This window comes from Ammodytes marinus (genome assembly GCF_949987685.1).
Source record: "Ammodytes marinus genome assembly, chromosome: 14".
In the NCBI taxonomy this organism is placed as follows: Eukaryota; Metazoa; Chordata; class Actinopteri; order Uranoscopiformes; family Ammodytidae; genus Ammodytes; species Ammodytes marinus.
In genome coordinates this window covers 30,385,305-30,405,053 of record NC_137218.1, presented here as the reverse complement: position 1 = coordinate 30,405,053, position 19,749 = coordinate 30,385,305, and the positions used below count along the sequence as shown (strand labels likewise).

Here is a 19,749-nt window from a genome sequence, read left to right as displayed (position 1 = left end):
CCTGCTTCCACTCAGCCCCCAGGACTTGCCCCGTTGCCCTCTCCCTGGACCCCCATGCCAGCCAGTTCCCCTCCCCGGATCACGGTCCTAACACCCTGCTGGTTTCTCCTGAAATAAATCATCTTTTACTTATACTGTCTCCGCGCCTGTGTCCTCCAGACCCAACCGTTACAGTATCTCCCCCGGGAGATTTTTTTGTGATTTTAACATGTAATAGAAGCCATTTTGGTGTATTTTTTTCTGTGAAAAGACTAAAGGAAAATACAACACTTATTTCTGTTCAGATTAGTACTAAAATGAGCAAAACAATTTAGTCAGCCAACCACCTTGACTTTGCCCATACAAAGTGTATAGTTATTTACCAAAAAAAATGGTAATAAACTGCTCAGAAAATTGTGAAATCTCAAAAACCAGCTTGTTGATAAAAAATGTTTTGAAAGCAAATGAGAGAAAACAGGCATCAAATAAGACTGAAAATAACATGGAGCCTCAACTCAATCACACAGAATTCCCTTAAAATAAACTATTAAGATTGTGGCAAGCAGGATTTTCATCATCATTGCCGCACATTGACCATCATTCAAACACATAGAAATAGCCAACACTCTCCAGTTACACATACTGTAGTTTCTCTTGTGCACACAGACGTACACACACGATAATGTGCAATGACGGTCCGCGAGTCGCAGACGTTAATTAGCGTGCATAGATCAATGCAAACGGCCAAATAAAAAAATGGTCAGCTAACTGCGTATTTATTTATAAAAGTGATTCACATAAAGTAAGTAGGCACATTAACACGGTAAAATAATAATTTGGAGAGAGGAAAAAAGGTTCTGATTGGCCAAATGACCGTCAAACCACATATGATAGGAGTGACCATCTGTCACTCAGTCAGTCACTCCGCACACACGCACACACACACACACACACACACACACACACACACACACACACACACACACACACACACAAACACAAACACGCACTCACTGCCTCTCTTCAGTCTTTGCGTATGACATGCCTAGTGTTACAATCAACACGTGGAAGGAACTTTTACTCGTGTATGCGCAAATTAAATACAAAATATTATTATTAATATAAAAATATTTTTCTTGTGAGTAAATAGCCTATTATGTAGGCAGATGTCTTATCTTTCTGCGTACCCCCTGCAATACCCATAAGTACCTCTAGGGGTCCGCGTACCCCCGGTTGGGAATCACTGAATGACGAGCTTTCTGTCCTCTTTTTTCACCGAGTAGAATTCTTGAAAACAGAAGACATGCTGCTAGTGACTGCAGCGCTGCAGGGCTGTGAAGGGGCTGTGTCAGTGCAACTTTCCTGTCCCTTTCTGGTTCAAAATAAAAGTCAACGCATGTCCAGTGAAATGCTATTAATGAGAAGCCAGTGAAATGCTTTAAATGTGAAGCCGCAGCCTTAATGCTCTGTTAGTTTTAACAGTAACTTAAGTTCTGATCTATAGAGTGCTTTTTAATGTAGAAAGCCGTATTCCGGGCATTACCGGTTGTCACATTGTCACCGGTTAATTTCACTAGAAAAGCCGGCAGAGCACACATCTTTCACCAGCCAAAGTGGCGGGTGGTCTCAATAAACTAATACTGCAATTTGAAAAGATTCCATTCTGGAACCTGGTTTCAAAAGTTTACATTTTCCAGACTGCAAACGCTGTTATCAAGTAAATTATAATGTTTACGCAAATATAAAAATACATTTGCATTTGTGCCTAAATTGTTACCGTATTAAGTGCCTCTGAAGGTGTGAAACACATTCACATACATTACGGCCATCCCCCACTCATAAGGGGGCCACCTGGGAAAGTCAGGGTCAAACCACCCAGACATTTGTGTTCGCACATACAGCTCAGTGACCTGGGTAAACTCCGGATTATTTCACAGTCACAGTGCATGTGTGAAAGCAGTTTAAGTGAACACAGCCTCAGGCAGACCTGGCTCTGCATAAAAGAGGCGGTGGAAAACTAGCAAATACCAAGAAATCAAACCAAGAAGATTTTGGAAACATGGTTAATATTAAAAAAAAACTTTCATATGTGCTGGGAGAACTACAGCAGTAACGTGTCAGCTCTGGTGACTTGAGCAAAGGAATACAAGCAACATAGAGTCAATTAGCTGTCAACCCCTACAATTACATTTGTACTGTGATTCTTACTTACAGAACAAATATCTTTAAATAAATACTTTTAAAAAGATCACAATTCTTCTGTTACTGTTTATTTTCTTGTTTTGATTTCACACTTGCCTTGGCATGAACATGGAAATGCGCGCGCGCGGAGAGAGAGAGAGAGAGAGAGAGAAAGGAGGGGGAGGGGGGCGAGGTGTTTTCAGACCAGTTCAGTTTGCAGTAGTGTGCTGCTCTCTACATTGGGTAACACGCATTTTGTTTTTCCTTTTTTCCCCCTGTGCACTTGATTGTCGATGTCCACAGAGCAAAAAAGCTGAATGTCTCAATGGATTTAAAAATGGGAGGAAAACTAACAGCACCGTGAACACACCGGAGAGTGGATGAACGTAGCGTTCACAGCAAAACAGGATTTCAGCAACTTTGTCTGCTATTGAACTGAAAGGTTGAACAAAGCTTTAACAACGATGGTCCGGACATAGGCTGCACGCACGCACACACACACACACACACACACACACACACACACACACACACACACACACACACACACACACACACACACACACACACACACACACACACACACACACACACACACACACACACACACACACTCTCTCTCTCTCTCTCTCTTTCGGAGTGCGTTGTGCGGTTTATGCGCTGAAGCGCTAGTCTATTTAGATTAACATAATAGAACTCTCTTGGTCCTTGCTGAGCCTATAGGCTACTTTTTTGTTTTACAAGTTTTAATTTGTACAGTAGGCTAATATTAGGGAGTCCCAGGAAGATTTTTTTTCCAATCTTCCAGTAACATGTTAGACTATTTGTAACATTAGTCTAATGGGAAAAGCTCCGGCGAGACTTAATTTTGAGCAAGAATCATTTATCTGAAAATTCCAGAAATGAAGGAAAAATGCAAGAATGCAGCGAAGACGCGGAGAGAGAAAGAGAACGGACAGTTTTATGAACTGGCTAAACTGCTGCCTCTGCCCTCCGCCATCACATCGCAGCTGGACAAGGCCTCCATCATCCGGCTCACCAGCAGCTACCTCAAGATGAGGGCCGTCTTCCCCCACGGTAGGTGTACCTACACACACACACACACACACGGACTATAGGCTACTAATTCACCGACTACCGCCATTGTTTCTTAATCGGTTTTATGAAAGATCTATTAGAAATGCAACGTGAACAGTAGCCTACATTTAATATGTTTGCAGGGTTAGGGTTACAAATAGGCGATTACAAATAAGCTTTTGTAGCTTATTATTAAGTTTGGTTATGTAGCCTAGGTCTAGAATAGGGATAGCTGTTGCGTTGAGGATTTCCACGTGTAAGAATAAGAATAAAGATTTCCTCAGTAGGCTTTTAGCCAAAGTGGGGACGGAAGAAACAGATCCGTACACTCGTTTTTGGTAGGCTTCCACTTTCGGCCCTTGAAATGCGTTTGTGAGTAGGCCTAGGCATAAAACTAATTAGTTATTATTAATTGAAACCAATATAGGTTAATACTTAGGCATATAGCCTATGCCATGCTAGTTGTTATAATAAAGTGATGTGAAAACTAAATATAAAACACAGACATCACTCAAAAGGATTGTTCAATCTGACCTGGCAACCCCAGTGATTGTCTTTTTAAAAGATCCTAAAGTTAGCGATTTATTAACAACAAAGCCATGAGTTAACTAATAAAGCATATGGTGTCTATTTAGAAAATGATGACCATTTATGGCGTCATCAATGTTGACACAGTTAGGTCATTTGAATAAATAGTTAAAACGAAGCTTAAACATTTAAAAAAGCCATTTAGGCCTAGATTTAGGTAATCTGAATATAAGTAGGCCTATTATGCCTATAATACTCGTTTGTATAAACATTTTGATTTATTTTATTTTATAAGCAACGTAAAATGGATTTGAATTTTGCTCCTTCATTCTATAATCACCTCTGGGTTGTTAAACTAATGTTGTGAAGGGTTCATCAATGTTTTGAAGTGGTTTTCCCACTCTGAGTTAAAGCTGGTGTCTGTGTTAACGCCTCAATCATTCATCCAATCCAAATGAATAATTTCATTATGCCACATGCAGCTGGTAGCCTACCACGCAGGTTAGAGGGCAAGAAAACACACTGTTTCCTCTCTGTCATCACCGATAAAGTCCTATTCAATCCGCCGAGCCACCCGTTACACCGCCGGGCCGTCAGTAACGAGACGCAGCGACGCCGCTCTGCACCAGGCACTGCGCCTTCATTCACTGCATCAGCCGCACACTCTTTACTGCTTGTAATCCACTATGTCATGGATACATTCTAATGCGGATTGTGTTGTAGTCAATTCCAGAAGGCTGCGACTCAGATCAGTAAGATAGCCTACATTCTTTCCAAAGCTTTCATCTAGTCTTAATAAACGATGATAAATTAAATGTGACATCCGTACTAGATAGCATTCAACTTCCAGTTATTATCTGAGGCGCGTGAAATATGAATTTGATGCTCGCAATAAGCTCATTTGATCAAGGCATATGTGTTATTGTGTCACGATAAATATAGACATTTCGCCCATGTTTTTTGGGGTAAGATTTTCCTTGGACTATCCTACACTTTCCCCAGTGGTGTAGTCTAGTTTTTTGTAGTGGGTATACTGTGATAGCCTCTTCTTGAATATGCAGCATAGCATTCATTTACACATTTTTAAACATATGGCTTACACCGTGAAAAGTTTACAATGTTGTTGTTTCTGCATTAGTGCAGCAGTGCAAAACATTTTTTTCACCTTACTAGCCTGCCTTTAGAAACATAGAAATTAGCATTTTTATTGCCAAACTAAATTGGGGAGTATGGGGTTTTCCCCCAGAAAATGTTGAGATTAAAATACAATGTTTCCCGCATTCTGGTGACTTTACAATCAAATAGCACAACAATCAAGTCTTTTGACTGACTTTTCATCTTTACTAGATCCCTGTGCTGCTATCAAACAGTCTTTGGCCGCTGTATGTGTTTTATTTCATGTTACGCATGAGTTGCCACCTTAGCAATAGCCTATGATAATTCACCGGTGTTTGTTTTTATCATCTCTCTTCCATTATGACATAAGCTGCACTGATGATCAGATCTTGAAGCGTTCACAAAAGTTAATATGAATTTCAAACGGAGTAGGCTATGCAAACTGAGAATATACATTTTTCCTCGCTGGGAGAAATAAAAGTCCCTAGGCGCTTTGGGTGCGCTCCGTAAGCACCGTGAGCGTCTTGTGAGGGGATTACTGAGCTGAATATTGCTTCGCGCTGCCAGTATTTTCGGGCTGGACATCACACACTCTTTAACCGAACCCGAACAGTCTGCAGTCAAACGGGCCGTGGGGTAATGCCAGGTCCCGCTCATCTCTGTACTATGGACGTATTACCTGCTGCTACTTCACACCCCATCCTCACACTGGGCCCATTTTTAGGGCGTGTGTATGGGTATTATAAATCCGTTGCGACTTCCACAGGGACACCGCGCACAGGTTTAATTTATGAATGGAATGGTATGACAGTTGACTTCTGTCACTATCGAAATTGTTACGTATCGTTGTGCATTTCTAAGTGGTCATACGGAAATGCTGGAGCTTTCCTACCCTGAAAAAAAAGTATGTTGGATTTACATGAAAAAATATGTACATCGGTTGCACGCAATAAAATCATGTTTACTGAACATGATTTAATTACAATAAAGAGACATAATTATTTTTGGTAATGCAAACATGACTTTTTCATGTTAATCACATTTAATTACCCCATGTTAAACCAACATGATTTTAATATAAATTGTTTATATATTTTTCACTATAGTGATAGCCGTATAGGCAGGTACGCCTATACGGCGTACCTGCGTATAATGTAGATAGGCCTAACTAAGTAGTAACTCAATGCTTGAAAAGTAGGCTATTCCACTAAAATGTAGCTTTAATTATTTTGAAAACGTTTGCGACAGCGTCAGTTCTATTAAGACTGCTAGAACATCTTATTGCCATGAAACGTGAATGGCCAATTTGGCCTTTTGTTGTTTTGGGACGATTGTCAGTTGAGTTATTTTGGGGGGAGGGGAGGGGGGGAAACATCGGAACATCTGTCACGGGGACAAAATATGTAGGGTAATTTACAGTTCCATTAACTAGTAGGATTATAGTAGGCCTACTCATTTAGATCAAAATTTTAAGATTAAGGCAACTTTTTTCTTTAGTGAAACTTTTTGAAGAGCCACACTGGACAGCTTTTCCCGTGATTCTTTTTAATGAAAGCTGAAAAAACCCAGCAAGAACACACATGTAATTTCTAAATATAACAAAAAACATTGGCAGTTGCCTATATGTTATTATTTGAGCAGTTTTTCTGGATGGCTGGATGGAGATTAAATAATTTAATCAAGCACAATATTAGTAGGTATAGGCCTACACTTTAGAGGCATTATGGTATTTCTATTTATTAATGAATTATCCTTATATGTTATTTATTAGCATCAGTGCATATTGTGTTTAGAAATCATGTATTGCTTTATTATCTGAGTGCAAGCCCACTACTTAAGATTAGAATGTGGCTCCCCTTAAAATGAAAATTGCAGTAGGCTATAGGATTATTATATAGGCTTGTTATGTCATTTGTAAAAAAAAAAAAGGCCTTTAAAAATGTAGCCTATTCAATATGCAACAGTACAAATACATCATGTGCATTTATTTAAACAGATAAAACGTTTTTTTTTTAAATATAGGCCCCTACAAATTCTAAATTTGGTGCCTGCAACACGTTTAAAAAAAGTTGGGACAGGTGCATGTTTACCACTGTGTTATATCAGCCTTTCTTTTAACAACTCTGAGTAGGCGTTTTGGAACTGAGGACATTAATTGTTGACATTAAGGGTGTATTCACACTGGGAAAATCCGCTAGTTCATTTGCTTTGGTCCAGACCAAATAGAATTTAGATTTTTTTTCGTTTGGTGTGGGCCACTTTCACATTGCCCTTTTGCAAGTGAACCAACATTGCAAAGCAAAACCACACGTGATCTGAGGTCATTCATCATTCATTGGACAGACAGGTGCATCCCCTGTTTGTGTAAGGGAGATTTGCTCCCCTCTCATGCTCCTTTAACAACCCTCAGCTAGCTGACACATGCTTCTAACTGACACTGATGACAACCACCTGATTTATTTTGACAATGAGTAAAAACCTACTCTTAACAGTAATGTCCTTAGAAATGGACACATTTTCCGAAATACTTGCACTGTATTTTTATGGAAAAGGTGATTTATTCCTTTACCAGCAAATTCTCTTCAAGAATAAAAAAACAAAATAAAAAAAAAACAGTAGACCTACTATGCAAATCTTAGTCAAAGTCCATGCTCATTGTATTCTGCGTTCATCAACAATTCAAAATAAAATGAAATAAATATAAAGTGCTTTAAAAAGGTAAAAATAAAAATAAATACTGTAGTGTAGTGTACTTTAAATAATCAAAAGTAAATTGAGATCCCCAAATGGGATTGTTAGAATAACCAACCACACGGTGCAAATTGTTAGTTGAGGTAGACAATGGAACAATACAAAATATAAAACTCTGCACTTGCAAAATGGCTTCCATCTATTTGAACATTCTTCACAGAAAGCACATACATGGATGTTAATGCCTGGCTTTCTCTTTCAACAAGTAATTTTTCAAAGTCAGGTGGCACGGTTTCAGTGTTATTTTGTCATCGAGAAGATGATGTCACCAGAAGTGTTGTCAGTGCCCACAGTGAGGAGAGCCAGAGGGGTGTTGGCAATGTCTATCTCATCTTCCCCCTGAAAAACACAAATGATCCAATTATAAGTACAGTTCCAGAAGCAAGGTTGCAACCTAAGGACACACACACACACACACACACACACACACACACACACACACACACACACACACACACACACACACACACACACACACACACACACACACACACACACACACACACACACACACACACACACACACACACACACACACACACACACACACACACACACACACACACACACACACACACACGTCGTTGAAAGTTACCGGTGGATGTAATGACTGCCTCTTTCAATACTGGCTCTATAATCCAGACGGACACAATTCCCATTCCTCCTTTGTAAAAAATAAACTCATCAGAAGTTGTTAACAAGCTTCAGCAGTCCAATTTAAGAATAATCATATTTTTTGAGCGTGTGTGTTTATTCCACTTTGTTTTTCCACAGACGATGTAGAGCTGCAGCAGAAGGACAATTCCCAGTCATTACATAAAGGTTTGTTGCTGGGACAAAACCACCAAGAGGGGGAATGATTGAAGCCAGCAATAACTTTCATTGCACATATCACTTTATCATATTGTATTGAGGTATAATTAAACATTATGATAGACAAGTATTGATTGTTACTCACATTTCTTTTAAGGCACTAGTTCTTACATTGCAAGTCTTGAAGAACTCACTATCATACTCACGCAAGTACACTGGAAGTGCATGAAGGGCCAGGGTTCGTCTCATGTGGACATCATGTTGTGCCTGGATTGACAATCAAAAATAATTATACAAATAGTTAACCAGCACATGAAGCCAAAACCAATCAAATGTATACATACACAGTGACAGAAAATAGGTTTACTCGAGACTGTTCATTTAACATCTAATTAGAAATATCTGTCAATCGTGTGCTTGTGCTAAAAGTGAAAACCCATACTATAGAAAAATAGTGAAGGTCTCTGTTTTGTATTATTTGTTCAGTGCAGCCTATAGAATTATTTTTAAATTGGGCTTGTAAATGGCATTCTAAAGTGATAACGTATGAGAACATTTGTCCAGGTGAGAAAAACTATGAGTAAAAATGACTAATGGCAATTGTAATTACATAGCAGTATCTACCTAGCCATTACAACACAATTACGTAAACAAAGGTGATTAATGTTGTCCCGGTGGCCAACTTAATCTTAACTCAGATGGAGATCACAAATCCCTAGGATCTGCTGCAGATCAACCTTCTGCCTGTACAAGGCGATACATTTTGGTGTGTATCGATCAAGCTCGCACAATAATTGATTTTCCATCTATAACTACCCCCTACCCTCCCCATTTCCCCTTTCCCAATAAAAGAAGAATAAAAAAAAAAGATAAAAGTGGAACTGCTTTGCAACGGGCCTACACATACGCTTAGTAAACTAGTTAACCTAGACACTAAACTTCAGTTCCGCACCACCCTCACATAGTGAGCTAAGTATTACATCTGATTACAACAATTTACAATTATGTTATTAAAATCCCAGACACTAACAGCTTTCACATGCATAGGTTAAAATTAAAGTGCTGGTGAGAAACACCGGAGTTTAACAGCACCCCTTTCACACCAAAAAGAACCAAGAGCCAGTTCCGGGCTGGTGCTGGGGCCAGTTCAAAACTGGTTACAGCCGTATCCCAGTTATGAACCGGTTGGTTTCACACCGACCAGAGCCAGCCATGGAGCCGGCAAGAGAGCAACGTCATGACGTCACTGTAAACGTCTGTGTACGTCGCCCGACGCTGCTGCTCTCGTGGCTAACGATAAAGCTAGTGCTATCTTTAAGCACAACAACATCGGCAGATACGTCTTATTTTGCCTCTCGCTTTGCGTTGTTAACCAAACAGGACCCATACAGCGTATTTTCGTCGGTCAATTTGACCGCTACGTTCGGTAATCATGTTATGTTTACGTCTCATAGTAGCAGTGTTTTTAAATATGGCGGGCATGAGGTTTGAGTTGGTCTGGTTGGTCACGTTAATCCCTCCTCCGGCTGCTGGCGCAGGCAGTTCTCATTTATAGCCCAGCTCAATCCTGGGGTTGGAGTTGAACCGGTTTTTACAGCCCGGAGCCGGCTCTCTGGCGGTGTGAAACCAAAACACTGGCTCTAGCTCCGAACTAGCCCAGAACTAGCTCCAATTTTTCGGCGGTGTGAAAGGACCACAGTGCCTTACCGGTTCTTTGGTCCATAAAAAACTTTGTCAGTACAATTCAGTAAGAGATGACCAGTCAGTGGGTGGCTCCAGATGCAGCTTGCCAGAGCGAGCTGGATGCCTCCTGTGATGAGTCAAATATTTTAGTGACACCTCGGTGTTTGAATTTATCAAGCTGTGCGTAGGAAGGTTGCTTTTGTAGGATTTAGGGCAATGCGTGCGCACAGAGAGATTCGGATTTATGAAAAAGTGCTCACGCACGTCATACGCCTGTTTCCTTTTGTAAATCACAATCAATCCTAAATGTGGCACAGCCTTCGTGGGCTCACGTAACATGCATATTTACCTATACATAGTCTTTGAAACGCCCCAAATTAATATAATTTAATGAGTGCATGAAGGCGGTCTCGGCAAACGCCGACTGAAAGGGAAATGGAAAAATAGACTCCACACGGTGTGGATCACTGCGGCCACGCCGAAGTTCCCGTTGGAGAAGTGGCGACCAGGGAAAATATAGTTTGGTGACACAGTGTGAGCGTAAAGGCGTCAGAGTGTCAGTGTGTTGCGATCTCTGTAAACGCTGCAGCCTCAGAATGTCGGACTGTGGTCGAAATAAAAAAGATGCGATCCGACATAAAAGTGGACGCAAAAAGTGCATATCCTCACACAGCAGTGATTGTGCCACGAGTGGGGGACAATGAGACCCCCCATGAGAAACTGATTCAGGGAATTCCTCCCGGCGCAGTGACGGCGGAGGGTTAATAATAAACTTCACAGCCCCTTTCAAAACACATTTACGACGTGCTTAAACATGAAGAAAAACACATAGATAAAACGGACTAAAAGGCATGAAAAATTAGTGAAATATGTGATGTACAGTAGGATTAGGATTAATGTATGAAACTGTGCACTCCTGTCTGCCTGACTGAGGCATCGAGAACAGCGTCAGTGTTAGTAATAGGCTATGTATTCCACCTCAATATAATCAGAATGAATTCAATAACAATCAGGTTATTCTTTAATAACTGCAGAACATATTGTTGATTTTTTAAAATTTGCTAGGGCTGCAACTAACGATTATTTCAATAATCGATTAATCGGTCGATTATTTTTTCGATTAATCGATGAATTGGATAAAAAAAAAACATTTGTAAATGCCGCATCTTTATTCAAAAACTGAACATTACTTCAAATTCACAGTGCAGACTGAAGTGTCAAAACACCAGGTTATTGCTCCAACGTCCTGGAACTATTAAAAGTAATATTAAATGATAAAAAATTAATAATAAACTTAACTGAGAAAACACAAAAAAAAAAAACATACAATGTATGATATACATTTATACAGTATATAAGGGATGTCCATGGTAAACCAGTCAACCGATAATATTTTTAACTGGTAAATACTAACGGTTAAAAAAATTAAATCATCTTAATTTCTCTCAGATGACAGGAGATTGTTAATTTGTATTGATATTGATACCATTTTCAAGACTCCTTAACGATCCAAGTCTTTATTGATATCACAATTGATAATTTTCTATTATTTTGTTGAAATAGAACTTGTATTATTGCTTTAATTGCTGATATGATCATAGCTCAAGATAGGACATTAAACAGGTCATAATTCCATCTTTACTATCTATTTTATATTGCTGGGAAAACAAGTTTCGCCAAAATCTCAAATTTCTTTTTTTTTGTGTTGCATTTGAACACATCAATGATATTACTGAGCCCGCCTGAACACAGCACAGTTGACATGTTTGCTACTTTTTTTAAGCTAACTAGCTCTATATCCTTCCGATTTTAACATGGATTTAAAATCTGGATCACTATTTTTAACTGACGGGACTTTCTACACCGTTCGGTTGTGTGATTACTGCCGCTGCTTTGAATGACTGTTGATGCGTCGATGCCGACTCTCCGAGCACGTCTGCACACCGTCTGCAGCAGCAGCAGCAGTTTTTTTTGGACTAGACGGATACTGAATTGAAGGAGTTTTTTTTAACCCAAAGAAAGCAAAAGTACAACACTTTTATATAGGCCTGCAGTCCAGTGTTAGATATGACCAAAATACAAGCTGTGGCCGCTCACACTATAGCTTTCCCGCACGTGATGCGAGCCTTCACGTGCGGAAGGCTCGCTGTGGGCGTGCATGAACGTGTCGGCGGCTGGATGTAAACAGTGCCGCGCCTGCAAGTGACTTATTAATCGCGCGACTCAACGAATCGATGACCAAATTCGTTGCCAACGCTTTTAGTAATCGATTTTATCGATTCGTTGTTGCAGCCCTAAAATTTGCACTCGTATATCTCCATGTATAAGTTCCTTATTATTACAGTGATTCTTGAGAAGTGGGACAAAACAGGGTGCAATGTTGAAAAAATACAAACCCTATGTTTAGGCAAATTAAATTCCATGTATGTATCCAACATATACTAAGCTAAGGTTTGACACAACCTCCCAGCTTTTGTCCTTTTTATCAAAATTGACTTTTTACCTTGCTTCTCCTTTTTTTTTTTTCTTCTTTTTTTAGCTGCAACCTTCATTTATACGTTGAAGATTTATTAATTTTTTCTTTCAAAGGTTTTTTTATTCATCAAAAGATTTGCGAAGTAAATAAAGTACAATGATTAAGTTTTTCCCCTTTTTTCTTCCCCCGAACACACCCCGCCCATATCCCACCCCCCCACCCAACCACAAACAATCCTGCATCAAAAAAAAATTGCACAAAAAAAAAAGAAAGAAAAACAATACACAATGTTAAAAAATTACATAAACGAAATACACGCTACAGGAAACAAAAATAAACAATCGATATGAAAAAAACAAAAAAAAAACAAAAAAAATTAAAATAAATAAAGAAATAAAATTAAATCAGATAAAAGAGGGGAGGGGGTAGCTACTCTTGTATTGTTGTTGTTGGTTTTTTTAAATTATTTAGGAAGGGGCGCCAAATTCTGTCAAATTTATTCTCGGATCCCTGGGTAGTATAACGTATTTTCTCTAAATTAATACATGACATAATGTCTCTAATCCAATGTAAGTGGGAAGGAGGAGCAGGATCTTTCCACTTGAGTAAGATAACCCTACGAGCAAGTAATGAGGTGAAGACCAGTACCTTTAGGCAAGCCCGGATTTGGAGCAATGCCAAAAATTGCAGTGTAAGGGTTCGGCTCAATTTGATGCTGAAGTACTTCAGAAATTGTTTGAAAAACTGATGTCCAGAACTCAGTCAAGGTGGGACACAACCAGTACATGTGAAAGAGTGACGCCGGTGCGCTCTTACAGCTATCACAGGTCAGGTCTACATCGGGGAACATACGAGCTAATTTAGTTTTGGACATGTGGATACGATGTACTACTTTAAATTGCACAAGAGCATGTCGGGCGCACATGGAGGTAGAGTGTATCCGATCCAGGACTGAATCCCACATGTGATCTGTGAAGGCAGAACCTAGGTCCTGCTCCCACAGGGTTCTTATAGCTGCTAATGAGGGGCTATGCAACTTCGAAATAAGGTTGAAAAACACAGAAATTGAGCCTTTTAATGTGGGGTTTACAGAAAGAAACAAATCGACATGATTGGCTGGCGGTTTGTGAGGGAGTTGGGGAATTAACTTCTGCGTAAAATGCCTGATTTGCAGAAATCGGAAAAAATAAGTCTTTTCGATACCAAAATGTTTTGTCAATTGAGAAAAACTAGCAAATAGATCATTAATAAATAAATCACCGATGCATTTTAAGCCTTTTTTAAGCCAGATCTTGAATGCACCATCCACTGTCGAGGTAGTAAACAAATGATTAGCTGCAATTGGGCTGAAAAGTGAACAATTCTGCATTCCAAAATTCTTCCTAAATTGGGTCCAAATTCGAAGGGAGTGCTTAATCACGGGACTACTGTTGGGAATAGCCGAAGAGAGTGGAAGTGCGGCGCTTAAGAGGGCAGATAGAGACAATGGGCTAATAGCGCTGGACTCCATTGTTACCCAGACTGGGGCTGAGTCATCAAGGTGAAAATGCACCCAATACACTAAAGAACGGATATTAGCAGCCCAGTAATAGTATTGGAAATTAGGGAGGGCCATTCCACCTTTTTGTTTGGGTCTTTGAAGAAAAGCTTTCCGTAACCGAGGGTGTTTACCATTCCAAATATAATTTATCATTAAAGAGTCAAGGGCCTGAAAAAAGGATTTGGGGAGAAAGATGGGGAGACATTGGAATAGATATAGGAACTTTGGGAGTAATATAATTTTAATTTAATTTATTCTATCTATGAGAGAGGAGACCACTTCGATAATATTTGCTTCGCCTGATCCAATAATTTGAGGAAGTTCGATTTAAATAGGTTTTTAAAATTTCTGGTAAAACATACCCCAAGGTAACTCAGCTGATCTGTCACCACTTTGAGTGGGAGAGCTGTATAATCAAGTTTAAGAGCTTCTTTATTAATCGGAAAGAGTTCGCTCTTACTCAAGTTAAGTTTATAGCCAGAAAACTGACTAAAGACCTCCAACACAGAAAGTGCCTCCGGTAAAGAGGTGGCTGGCTTGGCGACAAACAAAAGTAAGTCATCGGCGTATAATGATACCTTATGTTCAATTCCTCCTCTCCATATCCCCTGAATCTGTTTGTTACCGCGAATGGCAATTGCAAGTGGTTCGATTGCAATAGCAAAAAGGAGCGGGCTCAATTTTCTTCTCCTTTTTAACATGGGCTTTTTAGCTTGCCATTCCTTATTTTGTGTCAACTCCGTCAGACACCAAAAAACACAAATAAATGTTCCCTCATTTTATGCTAGACCCACGAGATGTATAGTGATCACAAATATTCACCAAAACTGATAAAAAATATTTTCAAAATGTATATGAATATACATGTTTTTGATATCTGACGGTGTTGACATATTAAACGTTTCTTAAACAGAACAAATAGAGTTTTTCTAGTAGCAGTTTTTTTTTCTGTTGATGATAGGTATGAACTACTTAAGGAAAATAAAATTATCGAAACATTTCATATAACTTCTTCAGAAATTGTACAGTAAGTCGGTGTTGACGTATCATGGTTGTGACGCAGGACTTTCAAGATTTGTAATGTAAAATATTCTAAAACTACAACTAATCAGAGCCTGTCTGACTCTAATGTACTCTGCACAGATCGCTTGTGACAATAGGTCCTTCACGGAGACAGCTGCCCCTCATATTGCCTGATTTTTACATTTTAATGAAATGTCTGACGGTGGTGACAAAAAGTGTCCCCCACTTAGAAACCTTATAAAACATGAATGTGTTGTAGAATTTTTTTTTATTGATATGAGAGATTATTTAGTGTTGCCTCTGATGAAAAAAGCTCTTTTTAATCATTAAAATACATTTTTAATAGGTTTTATGTATGGCTGGATCAGGAGGACACAGGCGCGGAGACAGTATCAGTTTTAATCATGCGGGGGGGGGGGGGGGTGGAGGGGGTGTTGCTGGAGGACACAGAGGGCTGGTGGAGACAGGTTTTAACTGGGAAACATGGAAAGTGGGGTGAATCTTCATGGATGAAGGCAGTCTTAGTTTGACAGCGGATGGGTTGATGACTGTGACTACTTCGAAAGGCCCTATGTAGCGGGGGGACAACTTCTTAGACTCTGTATTGAGTGGGATGTTCTTTGAGGAAAGCCAAACCTTCTGACCTGGTGTGAACTGTGGTGCCGGGATCCGGTGTCGATCAGCTATGCGCCGATTGCGCTCAGTGGAACGGAGCAGAGCAGCGCGAGCGTCCCTCCAGACCTTTCGACAGCGTCGAAGGTGGGCCCGGACAGATGGCACCGCGATGTCGCTCTCCTGCGCTGGGAACAGAGGGGGTTGATATCCAAGGGAACATTCGAATGGGGACATACCAGTAGCTGCACTTGTCAGAGAATTATGGGCGTATTCAACCCATTGAAGGTGAGTGCTCCAGGATGACTGGTTCCGAGCAGTGACACAGCGCAGCGCAGCTTCGAGATCCTGATTGGCCCGCTCCGTTTGCCCGTTAGTCTGGGGATGGTAGCCTGAGGAGAGACTGACAGAGGACCCTAATTCACGACAGAAGGCTTTCCATACCTGGGACACGAATTGTGGACCCCGATCGGAGACCACATCAGCCGGGATCCCGTGGAGGCGGACCACATGCTGAACCAGGAGGTCAGCAGTTTCAGACGCTGTGGGAAGCTTGGGCAGTGGCACAAAATTAACAGCCTTGGAAAATCTATCAACAATGGTGAGTATGGTAGAATTACCTTCGGACAACGGGAGACCAGTGACAAAGTCGAGACCGATGTGACTCCAGGGACGGCCAGGCACAGGAAGGGGACGGAGCAAACCTGAGGAGAGCTGTGGCAGAAAAAACAGGAGTTAACCAGGAAAAAATGCAAAAAGCGGAGCTGCAAACAGGTTAGCTTAGAGAGAGGACTGACTGTGTGGAAACAGAATCTACAATCTGGCAGTGTCTGGAAGGTAGGGCCGGGTATATGAAGAGCAGTTGATTGATGATTGATGGCAGCTGTGAATGCTGGTGATTGACTCCAGCACACCTGACTCCAACCCTGCAATAAGACCAGCACACAGACAAGGGTAAAAGGGAAAAAACAACACAAGGCCTAGAGGCCCAAGCAGGATCATGACATTTTATTGCATATGAAAGATTAAAACCTTCTCTGTGGACACACTGTTTTTGACGTCATGAGAAGATAACAAGTGTCACAAATTTGACATAATAATAATTAAATTAAATTTAAGGGGATAATTGTGCTCCAGACATTCTATTCTTAATCCCTAATAACATCTACAATTTTAAATATTTTAATTTTTAAAGATAACAGCAGTTACATTTTGTCCCCGCCTTTTTTCCCGGTTCTCAAGAATCACTGATTATTATATCTATTTTTTTTGTATCACTTCATGGAAAAATCCGTGGACGCATTTGTTTATTAGTTGTAAGAATGACTTTATCCGTTTTGCAAAGGAACTCCCAATATATGATAGACCTACATGGCATATAATAGGCTTATCTTGATTCATTTTACACACATTGGTTCTCGCACTTAATACATGTGCCGACGAGTCGCCGTTTCTCCTTTCTCCACTTTCTGTGCAAACGCATGGGTCAGAGCTTGCGTGGAGGACCGCAAATCTTCCCGTCAAGTTTGCATTTGATAAATCACAAAGGTTGCGTACTGGTAGGCGTACGCCCTCTAATTTGCATACGCAGCGTTGATAAATGAGGCCCCAGGTCACACAGGACACTCCTCTTTATAGTTATGTTTAAGTTCTTATTCTATTTAATATGCATATTTCTATAGAAAATCCAGCTCCCAGTAGCAGTAGGCTACATGATGTCAGCCAGCCTCCAAATTATAGACTACTAAACAGGACACACAGGAGACAGTTGTTTACAGAGCACAACAAATCATAAGGGGGGGGGGGGCAAGAGCTGCTGGGTGGATGGTTATCCAGTATAGAGGATGATAAAAGTAATAGATTATAATTATAAACTTAATATACGAATAGAAATAGACATAGAAGTAGACTCTTTGACATAGAAAAATGGTGTTGTAGTCTACTTTTGTGTTTGTTTGATATTTTCATTCTTCTAAAGTCACCAGAATGCAGGACACAATGTCCCTGAAATAGACGTTGTCTGGATGGCAGCATGTTGCTCCAAAACCTGAATGTACTTTTCAGCAATAATGGTGCCCTCATAGATCTTCAAGTTACCCATACCATGGGCACTAACCCACCCCCATACCATCACAGACGCTGGCTTTTCAACTTTGTATTGGTAACAATCTGGATGGTCCTTTTCCTCTGGAGCCCGGAGGACACAACGTCCATTACATACAAAAAATAATTTGAATTGTAGACTCGTCAGACCACAGCACACTGTTCCACTTTGTGTCAGTCCATCTCAGATGAGCCCAGGCCCAGAGAAGTCTGCAGCATTTGTGGATGTTGTTGATATACAGTGCATATGGCTTAGAGGGTTAGGGTTAGGGTTAATGTTAGTGGCAGCCGCCAGTCATTCATTTTCACTTTAATTTTCGCTTACGAAGCCTCGGCTGCAGCAGCACCATGGCAACCACCTGCACGCAGGCATAATGTGTCCACTCCACACACAGTCTGCAATAAGCCGTTGATGAAAGACTCCCAAAACATTTAGGTCTACAACAACCAGTTTAATTTAGCCTTAATACTAATTTGTTTTATATACCCTATGTTGTTTTATGGTTTGGTTTTTAAATAAAAAAAACAAGTTCCAATATGTTTGTGAATGCTGTTCTAGGGATGGGGTGCAGGTGGGGGGGGGGGGGGGGGGGGGGGGGTGTCTATATTGTTATTTGCACTGAATAGCAAATTATGATATTTTAGAAGAAATACACTGAATTACAATGGTGTAGACATCATTGTAATTCAGTGTATTTCTTCTTAAATATCATAATTAGAATGGGTGTGATAAGAGCATTAAAATGAGAAAAAATAATGGGACAAAAAGAAATCAAGGGACATTCAGGCTAGAATAAATAAAAATGCGATTAATCGCGATTAATCGCAAGTTAACTATGACATTAATGCGATTAATCGCGATTAAATATTGTAATCGTTTGACAGCACTATTATTTATATTTTATTTTTTATTTTTTTAATGTGTATGTGTATGCCTGTTCGCAAACGTTTAATTGAGGAAGCAACATATCATTCGCAAACGTTTGGTATGGACGCAACATAAAACTGCCCGCTCAGCTTAGGTTTTCCGTGAGTAAACAATTTGTGTCAAGTTTGCTCCGAAACAGAGTGGGAGAGTTTCTATTTTTTGTTGAACGTAATGGCAAGCCATTCTGCCTTATATGCCAGGCGCATTTCAAGGCTTCAAATCTTCAGCGCCACTTCGGCTCACTCCATGCTAAAAGTAAAAGTCCCACTAAGCAACATGCATTGTAAGAGAAAAACGCTATTGTAAATTGTTATATGTTTGTTTGTGGACTTGGCTGAACTGAGAGTTTGTGTGTGAGGCAGTGCACACAATGTTCATTGTTGAAAATGACTGGCCTGAGGTCTACTGTAGGAGTCCATTTCTGTCATTATCACAGGGTCGGCCTTAACGATCTGGGGGCCCGTTTCAAGTCCTAGTGTGGGGCCCCCCACTTTTTTTTTTTTATATATGCTTGTGGAAAGCTTGTGGAATCCAGTTGGTTCATAGACGGATTATGAGATAATGGGCACCTGGGCCCAGACTCTTAAAGGGCACCCCTACCTATCCAGTCAGGTACATAGACTGACTTTTCCGCACAGATACTTACAATTATTGGCAAAAACATATTAAGGAAGTCAGTGTTTCCCAGAGGAAGCGTTTCTCTATCAGCTGCTCTGTGTGTGTGTGTGTGTGTGTGTGTGTGTGTGTGTGTGTGTGTGTGTGTGCGACCACGACACACGTGACTAAGTCATGCACTCGGGTGAGTAAACAAGAAGGAGCAAGACGACATTGAACTGATTGCTAAAATAAACCCAGAGCTGCTCTATGGGGATATTTAAAGGTTCAGTAAGCGGAATGGTCAATTTAGCTAACTTCCTGTCAATGACTGCAGTTAGCAGT

At 40.3% G+C, this 19,749-nt stretch overlaps 1 protein-coding gene across 1 annotated transcript in view; it reads left to right on the top strand.

Moving 5' to 3' along the window:
- Nucleotides 1-3,062: 3,062 nt before the first annotated feature.
- sim2 (SIM bHLH transcription factor 2) overlaps nucleotides 3,063-19,749 on the top strand; it is a gene marked incomplete at both ends in the record, with an annotated part of 120,200 nt that continues 103,513 nt past the window's right edge. Inside the window, one exon of the mRNA XM_080041509.1 lies at nucleotides 3,063-3,237. Coding sequence (XP_079897635.1) covers nucleotides 3,063-3,237 — 175 coding nt within the window. The remainder of the gene's footprint in view (nucleotides 3,238-19,749) is intronic.